This window comes from Marmota flaviventris, chromosome 8, assembly GCF_047511675.1.
Source record: "Marmota flaviventris isolate mMarFla1 chromosome 8, mMarFla1.hap1, whole genome shotgun sequence".
Classification (NCBI taxonomy): Eukaryota; Metazoa; Chordata; class Mammalia; order Rodentia; family Sciuridae; genus Marmota; species Marmota flaviventris.
This window is the reverse complement of record NC_092505.1, coordinates 13,127,619-13,150,643: the sequence shown is the minus strand read 5'-3', so window position 1 is coordinate 13,150,643 and position 23,025 is coordinate 13,127,619. Positions and strand designations below refer to the sequence as shown.

At 35.8% G+C, this 23,025-nt stretch overlaps 1 protein-coding gene across 1 annotated transcript; it reads left to right on the top strand.

Moving 5' to 3' along the window:
- The first annotated feature begins 13,002 nt into the window (after window positions 1-13,002).
- On the top strand, window positions 13,003-13,560 carry LOC114087535 (keratin-associated protein 13-1-like). The gene has a single exon (XM_027929006.2). The coding sequence runs from the start codon at window positions 13,054-13,056 to the stop codon at window positions 13,558-13,560; it is 507 nt and encodes a 168-aa protein (XP_027784807.1). The 5' UTR covers window positions 13,003-13,053.
- Window positions 13,561-23,025: the final 9,465 nt, after the last annotated feature.

Here is a 23,025-nt window from a genome sequence, read left to right as displayed (position 1 = left end):
GTTTGTCATGTCATATCTTATTAAAATCTTTGAAGAGTGTATGTGTGTGTGCGTGTGTTTGTGTGCTGTGTGTATGTGTGTGTGTGTGTGTGTGTGTGAATAAATTTTATGAAACACAAATTATCCCCAAATCTCTTAGTACATGGTACAGAATTTGGGTCAGGCCTCTTTTATATTTAATATTTTGATGTCCAACCACCCTAGTAACATTCATTGAAAAGAACACCCTTTCTCATTGAATCATCATGACACCTTTGCTAAAAGGCAGTTAATCACTCTTATATAGATCTATTTCTGGAGTCAAGCTTATGTTCTCTTGATCTGTATCTCTGCCTTGGGTCAGAACCACAAGGACTTAATTACTAGAGCTTTATGGTAAACCTTAAAATCACATTGTATATTTGCAAACTTTGGACTGTATTTTCAAAGTTGTTTCCCAGCTCTAATTCTTTTGAGCTTCTGTACAAATTTAAAGAGTGAGTTTATCAATTTCTATTTTAAAAATTTTCTTTGGTGGGGATTTATATTAGAATCATCTAAATTCTATAGCCAATTTGGGGAAAATTGGCAACTGAGTAGTCTTCTGTTCTAAGGGCATTATATGCCTATTTATTTAAGTGTTCTTTAATGTCACCACACACTGTCCACAGTCCTGTATATGCTGTGTTAAGTAGATTTAGAATTACTTGGTGTTATTTATTTGGTGTTATTTTAAACACATTTTAAAATTAAAATCTTTATTTGCTTCTCAATAAAAAATATAAATTCATTTTACCTAAAATTATATTTTTCTATGTATATATCTTATATCCTACAACTTTCCTTACTTATTTTTGATCCTATCAAATATTTGTAAATTATTTCGTGTATTTTATATTAGCTATTATGTCATCTGCAAATATAGTTCTGTTTTTTCTTTATTATATATATATATATATATATATATATTTTTTTTTTTTTCTTTTGTTTTTATTGTTCTAGACAAAACCTTCCAGGAAAAGGAGAGACATCCTTGCCTTGTCTCTGATCCAGCTGATGAAATCCTTTTCTAAATTTTTTTTTAAGAACTCTTATCAAGAAGGCATATAGGATCTTACTAGAAACATTGTTATGTATTTGCTAAGATGACTGCATAGCTATTTTTTTCTTTTCCCTATAAACATGACAAATTGTGCTTTTTGATTGTGAAAGCCAAACTTGGTTGCTTTCCTGGGGATGGCCTCCTTGGTCATGATGCCTACTGTATTTTAATACATTGCTAGATTAGATTTACAGACTTTTTTCCTGAGGAGTTTGTGATACTGCATGAGGGATATTGGTTTAGAATATTTTTATAATATTGTCTATGTATGGTTTTCTGTCAGAGTGGTATTGATCTCATAATATGAGTTGAAAAGTTTTTATGCTTTCATTTTTTTCTGAAAGATTTTATGCAGAATTGATTTTTTTCCCAATAACTTTGAATAATTTGCAAGTGAAGCCATCTTGACTTGAAAGTTTCTTTGTTGGAAGGGTTGTACCTATTAATTCACCTAGTCTCTTATAGGCTCAAGGATCTTCAGGTACCAAATATTCTTGAATGAATTCTGTTCATTTGGGGATTTTTAAAATGGGAATTGTCCCATTTTACCTATGATGTGACTGTAAGTGGCCTCAGGATCCAGCAGCAGTGCTCATATCTGCTTGGTCTGTAAAAATGATAGAAATTGTGACAACCTGTCTCTCAATCCCAGGAGCAGTATAAATCATTATTACCAGGGAAACCCTAGCCAGAAAGCAAGGCACATTCAATTATGTTGGATCGGCATAAATGAAGTCCAGAAAAGATGAAATCAACAGCTTCATATTTATTATCTTATACTATTTTGTCTTCATGTTAATCATTTCTACCATAGTACTGTAGCTGTCATTTCTCAAATATTTATTGAAATAAAATTTTATCATTTATCTTTGTTTAAAAATATTAAAGGGTCCAGCATATTAACATTGATAGCCTGAAACTCGAATACTGGCTTCAGGTAAACAAAGCTACGATTCTCTTCTTCTGTGGTTTTGCGTGGACATCATGACCACCTTTCTGCCTCTCTGTGCCTCATTCAGCAGTATCCTACTCGGATGGCAGAGGTGGGACAGGTTTCTTCTGGCTTAAGTAGAGTTTAATGCCTGAGTGCTGGATGGACCACCCAACTGTCAGAGGCTAGCCCTGTCTTCTTTGGTATGCTTCTTAGTTTATCTAGAGGCTTCTAAGAAAATTGGGAAACATTTAGTTCATCTTGTTTCCAAAACTTATTCTCCAAATATTTATCTGAAAAATTGTCAAAGATGACACAACCTGGCCGAAAGAAAGAAAGAAAGAAAGAAAGAAAAGAAAAGAAAAACAGCTTAGAGGACCAAACAGGGAGCCATCATTACAGGCAACTTTCCTTTTTTTTTTTTTTTTTTTTTTTAATTCGGCACTGTAGGAAACAAAATAAAAAACAAAATAAATTCAATTTGAAAAAAAAAAAAAAAAACCCTGAAACTTACTGCGAATTGAGCAATGCACAAAGATATTTAACCAAATTAGATGTTTCTAAACCTAACAAATAAATACCAGTGTATAAAACCACTCATCACAATGTCTGATTTTTTTTACACTGATAGAAATGAGGTTTAGTATATTAGAATGGAAAAAAAACCAAATTACAGCTCTCCACTTTTGCTCTCACATATATCAGAGGCAGGATAAGGAGGCTTCTGAAGGTCCTCACAATTGTAGCATTCTGTTATTCTAACATAAAAATCAAGTTTTTAAATTTTATTTTCTATAATGAGCATCCATATGACTACAGTTCTTCTGAGTTTTGTTCTTTGACTGGTTGTATAGGAAAAGGTGTGTTCCTCTCCTACTAAATATTAAGTAATATGAAAATATTACTTAAATATTCAAAAAGGACTTATCAATTGGTTAGAGTGGAAACTGAAATTAAACATGAAGGAAATCATTTGTTACTTGGAGAGTGCATTAGTCAGTGTTCTCCTGAAAATCAGAAGCTGAAGAATATGTGTGTGTGTGTGTGTGTGTGTATAAACAAACTCAATTTTATTTTAAGGAATTGGATCACACTTGCATTTGTGGAGGATGGCAATTCTGAAATGGGAAAAGTTGGCCAACTGGCTTGAAATTCAGGTAAAGACTGATGTGGCAGGCTTGAATTCAAATCCGTGAGGCAGCAGGCTAGAGACCTGGCAGGGTTTCTCTGTTACAGTCTTGTGAATTTCTTCTTCCTCAGGAAACTTCAATTATATTCTTATAACCTTCATCTGATTGCATGAAGCTATCCCTACAAGGAAGGTAAATTGTTATTCTCAAAGTTTAATGATTTAAATGTGAGTTGTATCTAAAAATTATTTTATCAACCTGGTATTCAATGAACAAATGGATTATGTACCAACACATTAAAATTAGCCATTGGAGAGTGTTACTAAGAAATTAAACAGTGTCACAATTAATTCTTCCATCAGAAAAAATAAAATTGTTTGACATTCAAGTATTTACTTTTAAGTTATTTATTATATATTCATTTTGTTTTCATTATATTAATAATATGGAACTTGTAACTATCTCAGTATCTTTGAGTCATACTTGATTGGCCTATATTAGTCACAGCTCAAAAAATATCAGTAGTGTTTGAAGGATTAAAAATATAAGAAGCTCCTGACACAATGCTTTAAATGAGAAAACACCATCTGTGAATGATGTTGTTTTTATTTATAAGAAATAATGTTGGAAAGTATTCACAAACCAGGGCTATTCAACTGAAGCTAGGTCACTGTACCTTCCATTCCTCATCCGAATGGCAAGCTTCTGTCTACATTTATTTACCGAGCAGTGCAAAGTGATTTCCTGCTATACTGACATGTTTATCATAATAGTTTCAAGAATTCTTGACTTTAAAACATGAAACAATGAATCTTTGTAGTAGCAAATCACATTTTGTTAAGATATATTTCTTCACTTAAAGTTGTAAACTATGTTTGCCATAGGATGTGAGATTTTATCCACTGCACTAAGACCTTTTAACTCTGATGTGACCGTAATGACTCTAAACCATAATTAATTCAAGTAATGTGAAAGTCCTGGAGAGTTACTGAAATAGAAAACTACCTAAAAGCAGTCCTAGTTTAAAAAAACAAACAAACAAACAAACAACAACAACAACAAAAAAAAAAGCAGATAAAATGGATCAGAGAGTCTAATGATTAATTTTGGAACAGAATGCAAAAATCTCCATTTTTTGTCTTAATAAAATAATAATATTGGTTGCTATTTAATAAGCATTTCATATGGGCCAGGCACTGTGCTAAGCAGTACAGATGCTACGGAAGTCATCCTATTTAACTCACAGTAGTTCCAAAATGATATCTATTTCTTTTTGCAGACATGCTATGAAAACATACACTCTGTTCCATGATGGATTTTTTTTTTTGAGTCTCCAGACTTGTATTTGACTCTTATTTTTCAATTCTGTCAAAAATAAATTTTAATTAGTTTGTTGACTGATTATCTCAACCCAGAAAAATCAATATCTGATATCCATTTCATCTTCATGCCATCAACCTGTACTTCAGCTATATCAAAACATTCTAAATTTCTTAAAAGATAAAAACAGAAAACTTCTTATCCTGATCCTTTCACCTTTCACAAATCCTTAGATCTTCCCTTCTCTGTGATTCAACTGAGCTCAAGATTTGAACTTGGAAATAAACCTCAAATAATGCTTTATCCATAGGGTTTTTCTTAGCTCTTGGCTGTTGAAATTCTGCTGGTTCAGATTTATCCATTAACGTCACACTTTTCTGAATGTCCATCCTGAAAATAGCTTCGTTTCAAATTCTAGTTCACATCCTACCAGAAGATAGATATTAGCATTCAAAGTCATAAAAAGACAAGATCTGGCTGCTACCAATCAAAACCAAACTCACAGAGGAGAACACACAGACACAGCACTAAAAGCTGAGAAAGTACAGGTCAAAAAGCCTTCCTTGGAAAGTACAAATTTCCTGGATAAAGGGAGATCAAGGCAAAGGGATATAGAATAACACAGAAGTTAGACAGAAGGGAAAGAAAGTAACAGAGCCAATACATAATCAAGATTTCTACTAGAAATTTTACATGTAAAACTTTTCATGTTATAAATGCTCCTGGGAAATATATACCATTACCATTCATATTTTCCAGATGAAAATCAGGAAAGCAATATTTACTCACTTATAGAAGTTCACCTCCTACAACTGATAAAATTAAGATTTGGGTTCAGGTTTATTTTACTCCAAGCTCCATCATTTCTTCCATTCCTTCATTCATTTAATCTCTTCACTCCAGTTGCTCTTGTGAGTATGCATTCTTAGAACAGATGATATTAATTTTGAACAGATGATTTGATGTAAAGGTGCATGAATGAATGAATGAATGAGGTCTGTGAGGTTTCTGCAGTCAAGGTTATTAGTAGCAAATCCATTATCTTATTCTCCCTAACTCTAATTCTTTTAAGAGGCTAAAATATATTTCTAGATGACAAGAGTTATATGAATTGCATGAATTGTATGACCTCAGGCTGAATTTGGATTGTGCTTCTTTGATATAATACCAAGTTCTTAAGTGGAACAGCTAGCACAGAAGAAAGATCTTTTTTCAGCACACTTCCTAGTAGTACTCTTTGTTTTAACTCACAAGGGATGGAAAGAAGCTTATCATTGTTTTAAGCTTTCTAAAGAAAAAAAAATTCCTTGGGGCTCTAATTTTGGATAGAGACCAACAGGGGGGTGGGGGAAGAAGGAAATAAGGAGAGCTAATTAAGATTATAACTATAGGAATGATTTCAATATCTGGGACACCTGGTTTGAATAGTCTCCAAAAAGTCTGAACTTGACAGTTAAATGGTCTCCTTTGGGGGAAGCAGAAGCAAAGAATTTTCATGCCAAAGGAAACTGACTAAATGCAAACAAAGCACACTAAAATAAGTAAGTAGATGCAAGAATCTGATTTCTATGGTAAGGAAATTATTTGAAAATAAACTGGCATCTTTCTATTCCTTTGGGAAAGAGATGGTATTAGAAAGAGATGGTACAAAAATATGGAACACAAAACATTCTAAGAAAGGGAAGGGAGAGAGAGGAGAGACAGAGAAGGGAAAGAGTGGGGAAGGAGAAGGAAAGGTAGAAGAAGAATATAAAAGAAAGAGAATTTTTGAGGCAAGAAATTGCATTCTAATGGTAGCATGGGTTACCGGTGCTTAAAGATGGCTCTAAAAACCATCTTTATGGTTCACCCCAATGACTTTACTATAACTTAATTAACTCTGTGAAGACCCTATCTGTGAATGAGGTGGTATTCTGTGGCACTGGAAGATAGCACCTGAATATTTCCTGGATATTGCTAGGCAACTCCTGAGTTGGCTGATCTAGAATCTCCTTGTAATAAAGTTAAGAAAAAAATAAAAGTTGTGAGATCCTACAAATGCAATGTACTGACCCATAGACCTATGGTCACACGTTGGCTGGGAATTAGGTTACTGACCTCTCCCAGAGGAAGAGGAGAGTCATGGAAGACCAGTGCATCATCAGAGTGAGGAAGGTTCCAGACCCACAGCCCAGACACTAGAAACGATGAATCCACAGTTCCACACTCACAGCCTTCTTCTCTGGACAGCTGAGGAGACAGGATGTTTGCAGATGGACACAAGATGACTGGCAGGTTCTCTTGTGGCCAGTGGAAAGTTGGTAGACACTGGGGAAAGAGAATCACCAAGGTACTCAACTTCTGGGATAAGAGGAGACCTCTGTGACAAATGGGGTATGCACTAGGCCAGCCAAAACAGAGTACAATAAATGGGGTGACTTAGGCAGAAATATATTTTCTCACAACTCCAGAGGCTCAAAGTCTGGGATCAAAGGGCGGACAAGGTTGTTTTCTGCTAAGGGCTGTAAGGGAATGATCTGTTCTAGGCCTCTTCCCTTGGCTTATTGATGTCCATCTTCTCCTTATTTATTCACCTAATATTCCCTCATTGTGAGTCTTTCTCCGTGTCCCAATTTCCCCTTTTTATAATGATGCGAGCCTTATTGGATTAGGGTTCACCACAATGACTTCACTGTAACCTAATTAACTCTGAGAAAACCCTATCTGTGAATGAGGTGGTATTCTGTGGCACTGGGAAATAGCACCTGAACATATGAGTTTTATGGATGATATAATTCAACTTGTAACAGGAGATAAGCAGCAACCAAAAGTAAGAACAAAGACATGGTGGATTTTGATTAGATACTGTTTCCTGACTGTGGTTTTCCTATGATTTAATGATATTTGGAGTGAATTTTTTCCTAAAGCACTTTATAAACCTTTAAATCTGAACATGGTATGTAAAGAACACATGCTGGTATTCATAGAGCCCTTTGGGTTTTCACTAATCAGCGTTCTAATTAAAATGAAATTGATTTTCTCCTGTAAAGACATGGCTGAATATGTTTTATTCATTTATTTAAGAGACACGGATCATTCTTTCTTCATTTATAGGAGAAAGGTGGCTATTTTCATGGCCAATAACCCAGTGATCAAAATGCAGCACTTCAGAGGCACTGCCACCCCCATTCTGTGCCATCTCAGGACGGCAAGATACTGGATCTTTAATGGCTGTTTCCTCAGGAGCCAGAAAGAGAAATCTCTTAGATCCCAAAGTGATAATCTCATGTGTTTAATTGCCAACAAGAAATAATAGAGTTGATACTAAAAATACTGAACTCATTTTTTTTTAACAGACATTAATTACTAAATGTGCACTGAGAGCCAGAAACTGAGGAATAAACCTTATCCTCATCTTCATGGTCCTTTTGGCATGGTAGCTGAAGATGAGTTATTACATGAAGCTGGGATTCTTGGAAGCTTTCCAGAGGAACAACCGGTTAAGAACTGTGGAAGCCAGACGTATACAATCACAAACAAAATTTCATAGGAGCCATCTTTGCAAGTCACATTGGAATGCTCTGACTTTGGGGCACATTCCATTACAAAGGTATTATAAGGATGGGATTTAAAATTTTGAAATGGTGCCAAAAAACTTTTTAATGATTTCTAATCTAAAATCACATAAAATACCAATAAATCAATTAAATTTAAAACATTTTAGGAGAAATGAGTAAAAAGAAGGAAATGAAGCAGGATGTGGTGGTGTCCCAGGATCAGGAAGAGAGCACATGTCTTCAAAGGAGTGAAGGAGAGGCTCTTACCCATATTTCTAGCATGTTCTCTTTCTCCTTTGTTACCACTTCTTCCTAAGCATGTCCTCTCATCTAGATGGATACAGACCATGGATCTTGCCTGACACTTCTTTGAGTGTTCCTGCTTCTGAACAAAGTAACTTACAAATCTACGTACTACATACAGCCAACCTCTACTCAGCTTCCCAAAGAAATAATAAACAAATGAACTGTATTTAATATTTACAGAACTTTCCCACATGCTTTGTTCCTTTAAAACCTCTACATATTCAAGTTCCTTTTTCATTGCATCAGCATGCATCTGCAAAGTAACTACTGTATACCAGGGATGTTTTTTATGCCAGTCATGGATTCTGCATACCATTTATTTGACTTCTAACTCAAAAGGCCTTTTTGTTCTGCCTCCCAAACCAGCTGTCACAGTCTGCCAAAATTGCTACTCTTCCCTCTGGTATTTATGATAAAAGGAGTTATAACTAGGCATCATGAGGCCATCTGTACAATGTTGGATAGTGACACATTGTCTTCATCCAAACTTTTAAGATGCTGAGTCTTGCAGGACAGATATTAATGCCACCAAATTCATCTTCTACATTATTAAACAATATTGCCCATAATAGCTATTATATCTGCACACTTGCATGAAAGAGGGAGTGGTACATTGTTTTGGACAACTGCCCATGACAACAAAATTATAATATTACCAACAGAAAATAGATTACCTTTCCTCTGTTTTAAATTTCTTACTTGATTTGCTTGGACAGACAAGTCATGTGCAGAAGTGGATATAGTGGTCAGGCTGGTAGATCTATTTCACAGGACTGTGATGATCTCTTGGGTTTCAGGCTGGATGCTAACACTTTAATTCAATGGACTGATTTCCAACCATGGTGGTACCTCAGAATCACAGGTAAAACAAGCTTAGGAAGAACTGAATCATCTGACTTATAAAACATTACTTATTTCTTGTTTATTTGCATATCCTAAAGTGACCCACTGTTAATTTTGCAATATTTAGTTGAAAGAACACCACTGATCCAAGACTTTGTCTAGCATATAACTCCAACTCAAATTGTTCTAGCTTGTGAAGCATTTAAAGTCAGAGGATCTAACTTCAAGGCACTACATAGTCTGGGCAGACTATAAATTTAAGTGAGATTGACCTGTGATTTGCTTCATGCATGATGCTTTATATTTTATTTCATCAGCACAAATACATGGTACTTTTCCATTAAACATGAAAGAGTATGCTTTTAATGCATAAAAACAGTTTATTTTTCCTTCTCTATATTTTTCCTACAAGCTTTCTTTAAACCCAAAGCTTCTTAATCCACTTCTAAGTCTTGCATTAGTGATAGAGATATTAACAAACACAACAAAGTAACTGCAGGAAAGGCCACCAATGGGGACTGAAGTCTGGCTTGTGAGCTGGAGGAAAGAGGTCTAGGGCTGTTGAGAATTAGGAAGTAAATATTCCAAGTGAACAGAGCAACTTGTTCCCATTTCAGAAAGAGAGCCCTCTTTCACCAGATGTTCAGATTTTTTCTTTAAGAAATCAGAATTCCATATTTTTTGTGAATTCTTTTGATTTTTAAATGCTGACAACTAATTTGGAGTCTAATATAAAACTCATTACCTATGAAATGAACAAGACTGAGTGGGCTGGATTTGCTAGAGGACCTGAGAGCTTGTGGTCTATTATTTCACACCCCCACATCAAAGAGAAGAGGGTTGGATATGTACAGGGAAGAAGAGGGCACCATGTTCACCTGGGAAGGTGGCCAGAATGTTGCGCCATGGTAGATATGTTTGCAGACTTTGTTATTTGACTAATGCTGGGCTTGCTCCCATGAAACAAAAAAGTTTCCTTTTCCTAGTTATGGTAGGATAGCTATTCTAAAAATTTCTTTAGAAAATGGGGATTTGAGAAAAGAGTGATCTTCACAATATTGCATGTCTAGGACTTTTACCTCAGTAACCAGGAGTCCACAGGAAGAAATTTAGACTTTTCCAAAGTCACTGTGGGCTGTGTGCAGGAAATTTGCCACTCCTTTGACTTGTTCAAATCCTGTGTAGTGATGCTTCTTTAAAAATTTCCAATCAAATATAAAGAAACATTGATGAGTTCAGCATCTATCACATAATTTTATAGTATTTTTATTTGAATGGATTTGAAATTAAATGACTTCAGCCCTAACCCTTATCTCTGCATATTTGACCTTGAATCTATCACATCAGTGCATTTGCTTTGAATTGTCAAGAAACCTAGAGTTATATTAAAAAATCATTTTAAATCTATCAGATACTTTTGTACTTTGTTTTGCATTTTGATTTGGAGTTAGAGGGACTCAAAGACAAATAACAAAAAGAATAGCCAAACATACACGAAGACAATCACTAAAACTGAAGGTGAATCTTTGGAGAAAGATGAAATGTACCCTGGGAGACCTGGGGACCCCATATAGGTCCCTGATAGTGCAGAGAGATCATCTGAGCACATGTTTAGGTGTCTTGGGATGGGTGCCTTGGATAGACACAGAGACAGATGCAACTTAATGAATCTTAAACCCAGGGGCCCTTCTCTTGCTAGTTCCAAAGCGCTATTGGCACTCTTCCAGGGAGCCTGGGAGGAACTTGTCATTCCAGCAGCTACACTACTATAGCCTGAGAATCGCTGCTGGTAGTCTTAGGGTTGCTGTGGAACCAGACACTGCCTGCACTACTATTAAACACCTCCAGCCCCCAGTGTCAAACTGAATTTTAGGAAGCTTTGATCTAGAAATATTGTACAAGACACCATTCTTCTATCTGCCAGGAGGCCCTGTCAACCTAAATGACACAGAGAGATTCTACAATGTATAATGAATGCTATTTATTTTGTAATAGCAGAGAAATAGACTATGTGCATATTCAAAGAAGTTGAGGCCAGGGGAAGTTCCTAAAGCAAAAATGGGGAAATTTACATAAGTTACTTGAACGCAAAGTTTATTCGTTTTGGAGACTCAAGGAGAAGGCAGGAGTTGATGTCAGCTCATAGGTGGAGGTGCTATTGTGGGCAGTTGCTCTCTCCAAAGCACCCTGGCTGAATTGTTGCAGTTGCAGTCTTAAAAAGTGTTGAGTATAAATTTGGTTACAGAAATCTGTGCATATATGCATGTGGGAGGCATGCCAAGCACAAGGAGCTTCTAGAAGGAGAAAGAATCTTTCATGGGGAGTGTAGAAAGTCTCTGAAATGGTATTTATCTCAAACAGGCAAGCATGAACTAGCATCTGGTTCTAACTTTGCTGGGTCAGACAAGGATGATTTTCATAGACCCTACAATCCATGGCTACAGGCATTTACTGCAGATTCTCACACAAACAGCCTCATGGTTTCAGGATTGGGTGGGAAGGTAAATGAGTGGCACATGGCTGAGACGTCTATCATGTTAGGCTTGAAGCACTGAATGAGAAGAAATGACAGAGGATGTTACAGATGTGTCATTCCAGATAACAACTGGAATGTTGAAAGCATTTCTGTGTCATCAAAAATAATTTAAATAATTTTTAATATAGAATTTCCATAGGAAAAATTAAGTTATATTTCTACTCTTTCTCCAGAAGACAATGCTGACAAAATCATGGTCATGTACAATGGCTATCAAAGACTATGCGGCTGTGAGATTTAGGGAAAACATTGTAGATGATGAGAAGGATGATGGTATTGTTGTGACTTGTATTTATATGATTCTTGTATAACTGCTGTTATATAACAATATTATTTTTATATAACTAATGTAATAAGCATAATGTTATATTCTTTTCTTAATGAGGACACCCGGAATTATACTCTCCAAGACCTAAAAACTCTGGTCCACCTCTTCTAAAAAGCTGGGTTAGAATCATGTACCACAAGTAGGAAGAAAAAACAAATTAGAAGTAGGCCTGACCATGGAAATGCTCCAAAGGCATTCCAAATTTTAAAATGAAGTTTAGAGATATGGGAGGTGGGCTGGGGGGGATGGTCCCAGTAGAATTCACAATTAAAGTGTATTATAGGAAAGCTTGGATTTAAGTTTATTTTTAAATAATATCGACGTGATTGAATCATGACGGGAGTAGAAGAAAATCCTAACAGCCCTGCTCCTCTTTGCTGCCACTGTCACTTTTCCATCCAATCTCAGTTGTGTCTGGGACAACTTTTCCTCACATGGGTTGATTATGGTCTCCTCTTGTTTTTATCTTGATTTTATTTCTCAAAGCACTAAATGTTTTCTTGTTGAGAAAACACTCATCCACTCATCATCATCTCTCAATTCCTTTGACTTAATTGTATATGCTCCGGTGGACTGAACATAGTAAACACTGATAATTACTTACTTACATGGTAATTACATTAATAATTGCTAATAACTACAGTCTCCACCCTAGGAAGAAAGAATTCTCCCCACCAAAATAGGAGGAGTTGTATAAGTCAGGGGCAGAGAAAATAAGAGGGGCTTTCCTGGCCATGATAGGGTAGGCATTAATTAAACACAAGTCATAGCATTTGTTATACAAATGTCCTTCATTGACTCAGAGCCATAAAACCAAAAGGAGTTCACTCATAAAGTAAGATGAAGGGATTTAGTTAACTGCAGTTATGGAGAAGATTACTGAGTTACATGCATTCAAATGGGGGATTCCAAATATGGGAAAGATGACACTGTAAGGTCCCACACCCATCACCAAGAGTATATAAATATTCCAGTTCAGCAGTGATATTCACATTCAGAATCTTCTCGGTTACACTCAGCTGAACTCACACCCATACTCAACATGCCCTACAACTGCTGCTCTAGAAACTTCTCCTCCCGCTCCTTTGGGGGCTACCTGCCCTACTCAGGCTCCTCCTGTGGCTCCTCCTACAACAGAAACCTGATCTACAGCCAGAACCTCTGCTTTCCCAGCACCTGCCAGCTGGGCTCCTCTCACTACAGGGGCTGTCAGAAGACCTTCCACAGGCCCACCAGATGTCAGACGTCCTGTGTGGTGTCCAGGCCCTGCCAGCCTTCCTGCTACCGCCCAAGGACCTCCACATTCTGCAGTCCCTGCAAGACAACTTATGCTAGATCTGTGAGATCTGTGTCTAGTAGCTGTTGCTCTCAGGGCTATGGCTCAAGATGCTGTGGATCTAGTGGCTTTAGACACCTGAATTACAGAGTTGGTGGCTTCTCTTCTCTGGGCTGTGGATCCGGGCTATACCGTCCATCCTATTTGGCTTCCAGACCCTGCCAGTCTTCTTGCTACAGACCAACCTGTACATCAGGATGTGGGTTCTACTGATCATCTTATTATGTTTCTAATTTTTTGACAAATGTCATCAGTGCCTCCTCTTCCAATCTTTATCACCTTCATTATGTACAAGAAGAATTGCCTTCTTATTCTCAGATTGCTGATTTCTCACCTTGTCTGGGACTAGCAAATAGCTGATAGACTCCATCTGAAAAACTCTGTAATTAGCATAGTAACTCAAAATAAAGTCTAAAGCCTGCATTAGAGATGGGATTTATAGTATTGGATTTCTTTCAAAATTTTATGAAAATTCAAACTTTAATAAATGCATTGATTCTAATATTGAGCTATGTTTGCTTTTGTAAGTTGCTTACTAACTTAGGTATTGGTTGCACAGTATTAAGGGGATCATTAGTATGTAATCAATAGGCATATAAAAAATAATTAAAAATTGATTAATGTGGAGATTTGAATAAATTTGGGAGGCCTCAGATTTTTTTAATGTAAACTACAGGAAGTATTAATACATCATTTGAATATATAGTGCTTTATTAATTAATGTCATAATAAAGAATTAGACTGATCCCTTCCTAAAATGTAAATCCTGAGGTCTTTGTTAAACAAAGACAAACTATTTGACAGTTCCATAAGGAATGCAGAGACTTAAAAAAAAAGGAATATTTAGATCCATATGATTATGAAGGAAAAATAAACTGGGGAAAATGGAAGATGATAATATTTGAATTTTATATAGTTTTCCATATAACCATCTGATATTTACTTGTAAATGTTGCAAAATACATTCATCTTACTGAAGAATATCCAAATTATAATTCAGTTACCTAAATATACATAATAAGAAAAGCCATGAAACTTCAGTGAAGGGTCAAGATCATAGAGTTTAGATTTCACCTTGGATTTTTTTATAAATTTACTTTTAATAGATGTATAATAACTTTACATATTTATGAGTGTCATAGTCAGTTTCCATTATTGTGATTAAGCAATTAAGCAATTAAGCAAGAAAATCAATTTAGAGGATGAAGCATTTATTTTGGTTCATGGTTTAGGAGGTTTAAGTCCATGGTCATTGCACCCTAAGGCTATAGGCCTGTGGTAAGGTAGGGTATCACGGCAGAAGTGGGTGATGGAGCAAAAATGCTCACCTCGTGGTAACCAGGAATCAGAGAGAGAAGAAGAAAGAGTGGTACCAGTGAAATAACACACCTTCAAATGTGAGGCCACACTGTGCCTCTTCTTTCTGCTAGGCCACACCTATTAAGTTTCCACCACCTTCCAATAGTGTTACCAGCTGGGGACCAAATATTTAACACACGAATTTTGAGAGGACATTCTGGATCTGAACTATAACATTCTGCTCCTGGTCCACAAAAGTTCATGTCCAATAGTCTCAAAAGTTCCAAGTCCTCCTAGACTCAAGGCAACTATTAGCTGTGAGCCTCTGTTAAAGAAAACAAAAAGGAAAAGCTACATATGGTGGGAAAGGCACAGGGTAAGCATTCCCATTCCAAAAGGGAGGAATGAAGGCAAGGAAAGGAGGGATGGGACCAAACCAAGATTGAAACTCAGTTACTCAAACATTAAATCCTTAATTATATGCTGAGGAAATAACTCCCTAGGCGACCTTGTGGGATCAGGGTACTGCTTTCATACCCTGGAACCTGAGGTGGGTGGGGTTGGCCAATTCCTGAGATGCTCTTGAGTTATCCCTCCTATTGTCTCCATCCACAGTAGTTGGCTGCTTTTGAATGGAGTGAATCTGTTCAGCAACCATATTCTTCTAGGCTCTTATTTTACACTTGCTTTTTTTCTGACAAACTGCCAATTTTTCACATCTCTGTGCTCTGCTCTTTGCTCTTGATTATCACAGTAAAACTGGCCAAAAGCAATTAGAATTACCCATGCCACTGCCTAGATGCTTTCCTGCCTTCAGTTTTCTCTATCAGATTAATTAGTCCATCACCTTTAAACTCAGCATCACATGAAGTCTCAGGAGATAGACATGAGGACAAATTTTTAACCAGAATATAACAATAATGGTTCTCCAGTCCAGTTCTCAAGAGTGTACTCATTTCCATCTGAAACCCCATGAGCACAGTCTTTGCTGTTTGCATTCTTATCAGGATTCTGATCCTTTTAATTCATACAATAATTGCCCATTATGCCCTTATTATAGCATTCTAGGGCTCTTCTAGTCCACATATTCAAAATTCCCCAGTTCCTTCATAAACCATTCCAAAGGATTCTGAACCATATTGTGGAGTATAGTCACAGGCAGGAGCCCACATCAAAATACCAATTTTTTGTTAGTTAGCTTTCTACTTCTACAACAGTGCATGAAAAAATGAACTTACAGGAAGAAGGATTTATTCTAGATTATGGTATCAATCATGGTTGCTTGGTCCCATTATATGTGCCTGTGTTGAAGCAGTACATCATGACAGAAAGATATGGTGAGACAAAGTTGCTCACCTCTTAGATGCTAGAAAGCATTGGGAGTGGGGGAGAAAAGGCAAATATGCATTCTCAAATACCTTCCCCAGTGACCCACATCCTCCCACAAGGCACTTTCTAATGATTCTATCACTTCCCAATAGTCTCACCATCTACAAAGCCTTTAACATATAAGCCTTTTTGGGACATTCCAAATCCAAGTGTAACAATGTGGCACAATGTGATGTTTTGATCTATGCATACTTTGTATAAAGATTCATTGAAGCTAATTAACAAATCTATCATCTCATCAAATAAGACAACTTTCAAAGAGAAGGATACTCAAAATCACTAGTCATCAGAGAAATGGAAACCAAAAGCACCATGAGATATCTTCTTAACCTGGTAAGAAGTACAATTAACAGAAAGTCTAATAGTAACATGCGCTGGCGAGGATGTGGAGAAAAGAGAAATATCGCACACTATACTTGAGAATGTAAATTATCACAGAGATTAAGAAAACAGCATGAAAGTTCTTCAAAACTACACCTACCCTGTGATAAAGCAATTCCTACTACAGTGTGTATCCAAAGAAAATTAAATCAATGTGTTGGTGAGACATCCACATCCCCATGTTCATTACAGCACCATTCTCAATAGCCAAGAAAGTGAAATAACCTAAATGTCCATCAACTGATGAATGGATATAGAAAATGTGACATATATGCACAATGGAAAACTACTTAGCCATTAAAAGAATGAAATCTTGTCATTGAGACAATATGATGGATTGTAGATCATTATGCTAACTAAAATCAGCCAGACACAGAAAGGCAAGCACTACGTGATCTCACTCATGTGTACATATAATATAGGTATTCATATAGAAGTTGAGAATAGTTCCAGTTGAATCTGGAATGTTTTCCCAAAGGATTATTGTTTAGTGCTTGGTCCTTCATGGCAGCAATGTTCAAAGGTAAAGTTTTTGGAAAGTGATGGATCATGAAGGTGTTAACAAGACCATAATTAAATGTACTGTTGGAAGGTTGTGGACACTGCAGGAGGTGCGACCTGGTTGAAGGGAGTAGGTGTTGGAGTTTGCAGTTGGAGAGTATAGTTTGTCCCTGTGTCCTTTCTCTCTCTTCTTCCTAGCCACGGCAAGATGATCAGCTTTCCTTTTCCATGCCCTTTCACCATACTGCTTCATCACAGGACCAGACATTATGAAGTTGGTTGACAATGGACTGAAAACTCTGGAACCATGAGCAAAATAAAATATTTCATTTTTAAAGTTTTTTTTTTCAGGTGTTTTTGCTATTACAAAGAAAAGCTAAATTTGACAAGAGTAGAATGGTGGTTTCCAGAGACTGGCAAGGGTGGTTAGGATGGGGAAGGTTGATTGTTATAGTTTGGATAGAATATTTCCTAAAAGACTCATGTATCAAAATCATGTGCCCTCTGCAACAAGCTTCAGAGGTGGGGCTTTTAGGCATCAGTGGGTTAATCACTGGACTACTAAGAGGTAGGATCTAGTTGGAGAAAGTAGGTCACTGGGAATGCGTCCTGAAAGGGTCTGCCTCCACTTTCTCTCTGTCTGTTTTCCTGGTTGCCATGAGCTGAGAAGCTTTCCTGTGCCATGCCCTTCAAACACACTGTGGAATTGTTCGAACAGGGGCTGAGACATCTGAAACTGTGAACCACAACAATTCTTCCCTCATCTAAGCTGTCCTAGTCAGATTGATGAAAAGATGATTAACACATCGATTGATGGGTATTGATTTAGAGTTAAATGGAAGTAAAAGTACTTGTGTCTTATTACACAGTAGGGTGATGGTAGATAATGGCAATGAATTATACATTTCAACAAGCTAGAAGAAAATATTTTGAATGTTTACCATAAAGTAATGATAAATGTTTGAGAGATATTTAAATGAAGGAAACACTGTCATCTGCAAAATTATGGATGAAACTGGAGGACATAAAGCTTAATAAAAATATCCAGGTATTGAAAGAAATACTGCATGAAATCTCCATACTTCTTTCCATATTGGCTGCACTAATCTGTAGTCTCACCGGCAACTTATGAGTATACCTTTTCTCCTACATCCTCGTCAACACTTATTGTTGTTTGTGTTCGTAACAGATGCCATTCTGACTGGAGTAGATGAAATCTTAGAGTAGTTTTGATTTGCATTTTTCTAATTGCTAGAGATGATGAACATTTTTTCATAAAATTTGACTGATTTTATATCCTCTTCTGAAAAGTGTCTGTTCAGGTCCTTTGTCAATTTATTGATTGAGTTATTTGGATTTTTGTTATTTAGCATTTTGAGTTCTTTATATAACCCTGGAGATTTGTGCTTTATCTGATGTGTGAGGGGTAAATATTTGCTCCCAAGATGTAGGTTCTCTAATCACTTCACAGATTGTTTCTTTTGCTGAGAAGAAACTTTTTAGTTTGAATCCATCCTATTTATTGATTCTAGATTTTAATTCTTGTGCTATAGGAGTCTTATTAAGGAAATTGGGGCCTAATCTGACATGATGAAGATTAGAATCTACTTTTTCTTCTATTAGACATAGTATGGAGATTCTTTGGAAAACTGGGAATGGAACCACCATTTGACCCAGCTATCCCTCTCCTCAGTCTATACCCAACGGACTTAAAAGCAGCATACTACAGGGACACAGCCACATCAATGTTTATAGCAGCACAATTCACAACAGCTAAACTTTGGAACCAACCTAGATACCCTTGGGTAGATGAATAAATTTAAAAAAAAATGTGGCATATATACACAATGGAATATTACTCAGCAATAAAAGAGAATAAAAGCATGGATTTGTAGGTAAATGGATGGAGTTGGAGAAGATAATGCTAAGTGAAATTAACCAATACAAAAAAAAATGCCAAAAGTTTTCTCTGATATAAGAAGACTGATTTATAGTGGGGTAGGGAGGGGGAGTATGAAAGGAATGGACAAACTCTAGATAGGACAGAGGTGTGGGAGGGGAAGAGAGAGGGCAGGGGGTTAGAAATGATGGTGGAATGTGATGGACATCAGTATCCAAAGTACATGTATGAAGACACAAATTGGTGTGAACGTACTATGTATACATCCAGAGATATGAAAAAAATGTGCTCTATATGTGTAGTGTGAATTGTAATACATTCTGCTGTCATATATAAAAAAAAGATAAAAAATAAATACTTCATGATCTCAGTCATGTGAAATCTAAAATTGTTGACCTCATAGAAACAGTAGGAAGGTAGTCATCAGAGGTGAGGGGGAGGGATAGAAATGGGGTGTGGGAATAGCTTGATTAAAGGATAAACAGTTTGAGTTAGATTGGAACAATTAGTTTTAGTGAGTTCTTGCATTGTATAGCAACCAGTTAATAATAATGAAAAGTTTATTTTTAAAATTGCTAAAAGAATAGATAGATTTTAAAGTCCATCTAAGTTTTATACTTAAAATGTTTTACTAAGTAAAAATGAAGATAATAGGTTTTTTATATCATTGTAAGTGATGTAACATCTGAACATAAAATAAGGGAAATATTATTGTTATTTTTCATGGTTATATTATATGCTTTGGGGGTCAAGTAGTTCCAGTAACAACAGAACATAAACATGGAAAGCCTTTGATAATATAACTGAGTCTGATAATATAGGGAGTTAAAACAAGTGTCCATAAATATTCTAAGCCATTATTCCTTTAGATTGTTCATCAGCCTTTAGAGAAAGGTACACATTACAAACTTGGTCTTTGTTAAATGAAGAATATGGAAACAAAAGGTAACAATGAACTTATCAAGAAAATATATTTCATAACTTCTTAAGATTTCCCCATCTTTAACTTAAAAGTGCATAGAATTACTTTGGGGGCAGAGCATTGGACTTATAAAAGAAACTAATAGTGTCCAGTCATGGTGATCCACATCTTTAGGCTGAGGCAGGAGGATTGCAAGGCCACCATAAGCAATTTAGTGAGGCCCTAAACAACTTAGCAAAGCCCTTTGTCAAAATAAAAAATGAAATGTGCTGGGAATTTAGCTCAGTGCTAGAGTGCCCCCTGGTTTCAGTCCCAGGTACAAAGAAATAAAGAAAAAGAGGGGAAAAAGAAAGAAAGAAAGAGAGAGAGAGAGAGAGAGAGAGAGAGAGAGAGAGAGAGAGAGAGAGAAAGAATAAGAAAGAAACAAATTCTAAAATTGCAAAATGCAATAAATCAAATAAGATTTGGTGAATCAATTAAAAATTCAGTATAAGATAGTGTATCATAGAATACAAAAAAGGTAAGAAAAGTATTAAAAGAAGCTTCAGAAATTATGGAATATGTGAAAAAGATCTAGCATAATTATAATTGGACCCTTAAAACAGAATTGCATATGTGTGTGCATATGTGTATATATTTTTTATATCTGATGAGAAATTTAGAGCTTATGACAAATCAATGTATTACTACATCCAAGAGAAGTAACATGAGTAGAAACACCTCCATAGGCGATCCAGAAAGATTTTCCAAATAGGGATCAAATTAACAGATTTCTAGAACTGCTGTAAATACCTTGTATGAAAAGTAGGGAAAAAATGAAAATCAGCCATTGTAGAGTCAAAGTGGTGAGCACGAAATATAAAAAAGAAAAACTTAAAGCACCAATGATATTGGCAGGTGAATTCTAAGCAAAGACCAAAAGAAGAAAGGTAGGAAAACAATTAAATGCTCTCAACTTTCTTAGGAAGTAAAAGTTCAAAACTAAAAAATGATAGTAGTTTCTGTTTCAAAATGAAGATGAAATACAGAAATTTTCAGTCAATGAAATACTTAGAGAATGTGTCACTAGTTTTTCATCATCAAGTATATGATGGGGGGCTGGGTTTGTGGCTCAGTGGTAGAGCACTCGCCTAGCACATGTGAGGCCCTGGGTTTGATTCTCAGCACCACATAAAAATAAATAAATAAATAAAGGTATTGTGCCAAATTACAATTAAAAAATAAATATTAAAAAAAGTTTTAAAACATATATGATAGTACTTATACACAGTAAAAATGAAATAATACAAGAACAAGTAGATGTAATGAATAAGAATAAACAAAAGACCAAACTGGGTAAATTTAATTAAATATTAGAAAAAAATAAAGACATATGTATATATCAATATGCGTAAGCATATATGAAACAAAATACAGAAAAACCCTAACATCTGTACATGAATTGAGGTAAGGTTACCTGGACTTAAATTACTTCTAACTTTTTTTACACTGGTAAAAGTACTAAATTATGCTAATACAGCAATAAAGTATGCTGTGATTTGTAAGCAACTCTGTTCAATAGAATTTTCTGTGAAGATGAAAACGTTATCACATTGTACTTTCCAAAGTATGTTGCCATTAATCACATTTATGTATCATGCCCTTGAAATATGGCTAATGTGATTAAAGAACTTCATTTTAAATCTTATTTTGATTAATATAACAATCATGATGTATGTGGCTAGTGGCAACTTGAATTGGTAAGAGTCTTTAGGGAAACTGCTAAATGGATAACAGATTTAAGTGTTTCATTCAGGAAAACTGGCAATGATTGTTAAGAAAAATGTTTCTTTATATCTAATGAACTTCCTTTTGTGTTAGCCAGGTGTGTCTGCTATAAAACAGAAATAGCATTTTTTTTATTTCTTATTTTGTCTGATATATCTTTTTATTTATCTTTTCTGTTTTCTTATATTTTAAGAAATCTTTAAATAGAAAATAGTTTTGATTTTTAGCCACTTGACATTTGAAGTATTATATTTGCATTTTCAGTCAGATTATATTTAATTTTTATGTATTTACTATTTTGTTGCTGTTTGATACATCTTATATTTCCTTTGTCTCTTCTTTTATACTATTTTTTAAGTTAGATAGATGGATTAATTGATAGACAATGGACCAGTTTTGGTTTGAATTACACAGAAGTAGAAGAGCTATAGTCAACATTTATCTTGCTTTAAAGTTATCTGACTCTGAATCTTTTCATAGATGCACAAATAGTTTTCCTCTGAGACTTGTTTTTAAAATCAGTCTTTAGTCATTTTGCTTCTAAATACTTGTTGCAGCTTATTTCTGTGTTCTACCATGTCTTTCAATGTAACCTATTGATGGTTTCCTCTCCAGTAGATTTGAGAATCAGATATAATGTAATCTATGGTAAAGAATTTTAGGGATGAAAGAAACACTGCTGTCAAATGGTGTCTCTCTTGAGGACATAGAACACTGACTTCAGCTCACTCCTCACCCACAGAAATAAACATTCCCCAGCCAACATACAGGCAAATACACAAGAAGGCTTGGCCAAGGGGAAAAGCAGGGATTTTCCCTGTGATAATTGCATGGCATTAAAAACACACAACCATTGCATTTCTGATACAGAAGTAGCTTATTAGCATAGTGCTCTACTAACACAATGAATTCACCCATAAATGTGAAATGGAATTATTCATTTGCCATTACAGAAAACGTTACTGAACTACACATACAGAAATGAGATTCCTGTGGTGTGGGAAGCCATCCATGAAATACATGAGGATCTTCTCTCGGAATGGAAGCTAGAGATAGGCCTGGCACTGGGACCTTTCCGTGGCTCTCCCATTGAAGTAGATTGCTCAATGCATATGACCTTTCTCTCCACTCTGCTAGGAAGATTCCTCATAGTAGCTCTGGAGATGGGTATCACCTGTTAGAAACTGAACAGCCCACCTTTAACCATTTTTTCGGAGAATAACATTCTATATGATCTCTTTGATGTTTTCCTATATAAATAAAGGTGTGGGCTCCATATTGTCCAGAAACTAGATACATCTGATTAGCTTGTCCATCCTTCCCCCACTTTTGAAACTACTTTCTGTGTTCTGTGAGTGTTTTTTTTTTTTGACATTTTATTTCTCTTAGCTTTTATTTCTCAGCCACCTCATTCCACAGGGGAACCCCATTCCCACAGGCTGCATGGGACGTGGGTAGGACTAGGGGAATGATGACAGAGTAGACATCACTTCTTTCACTACGAGTATATAAGTGTCCA

Bases quoted from the DNA above. Each gene is read 5' to 3' on its own strand.
- LOC114087535 (XM_027929006.2), top strand. From the start codon at position 13,054: ATGCCCTACAACTGCTGCTCTAGAAACTTCTCCTCCCGCTCCTTTGGG.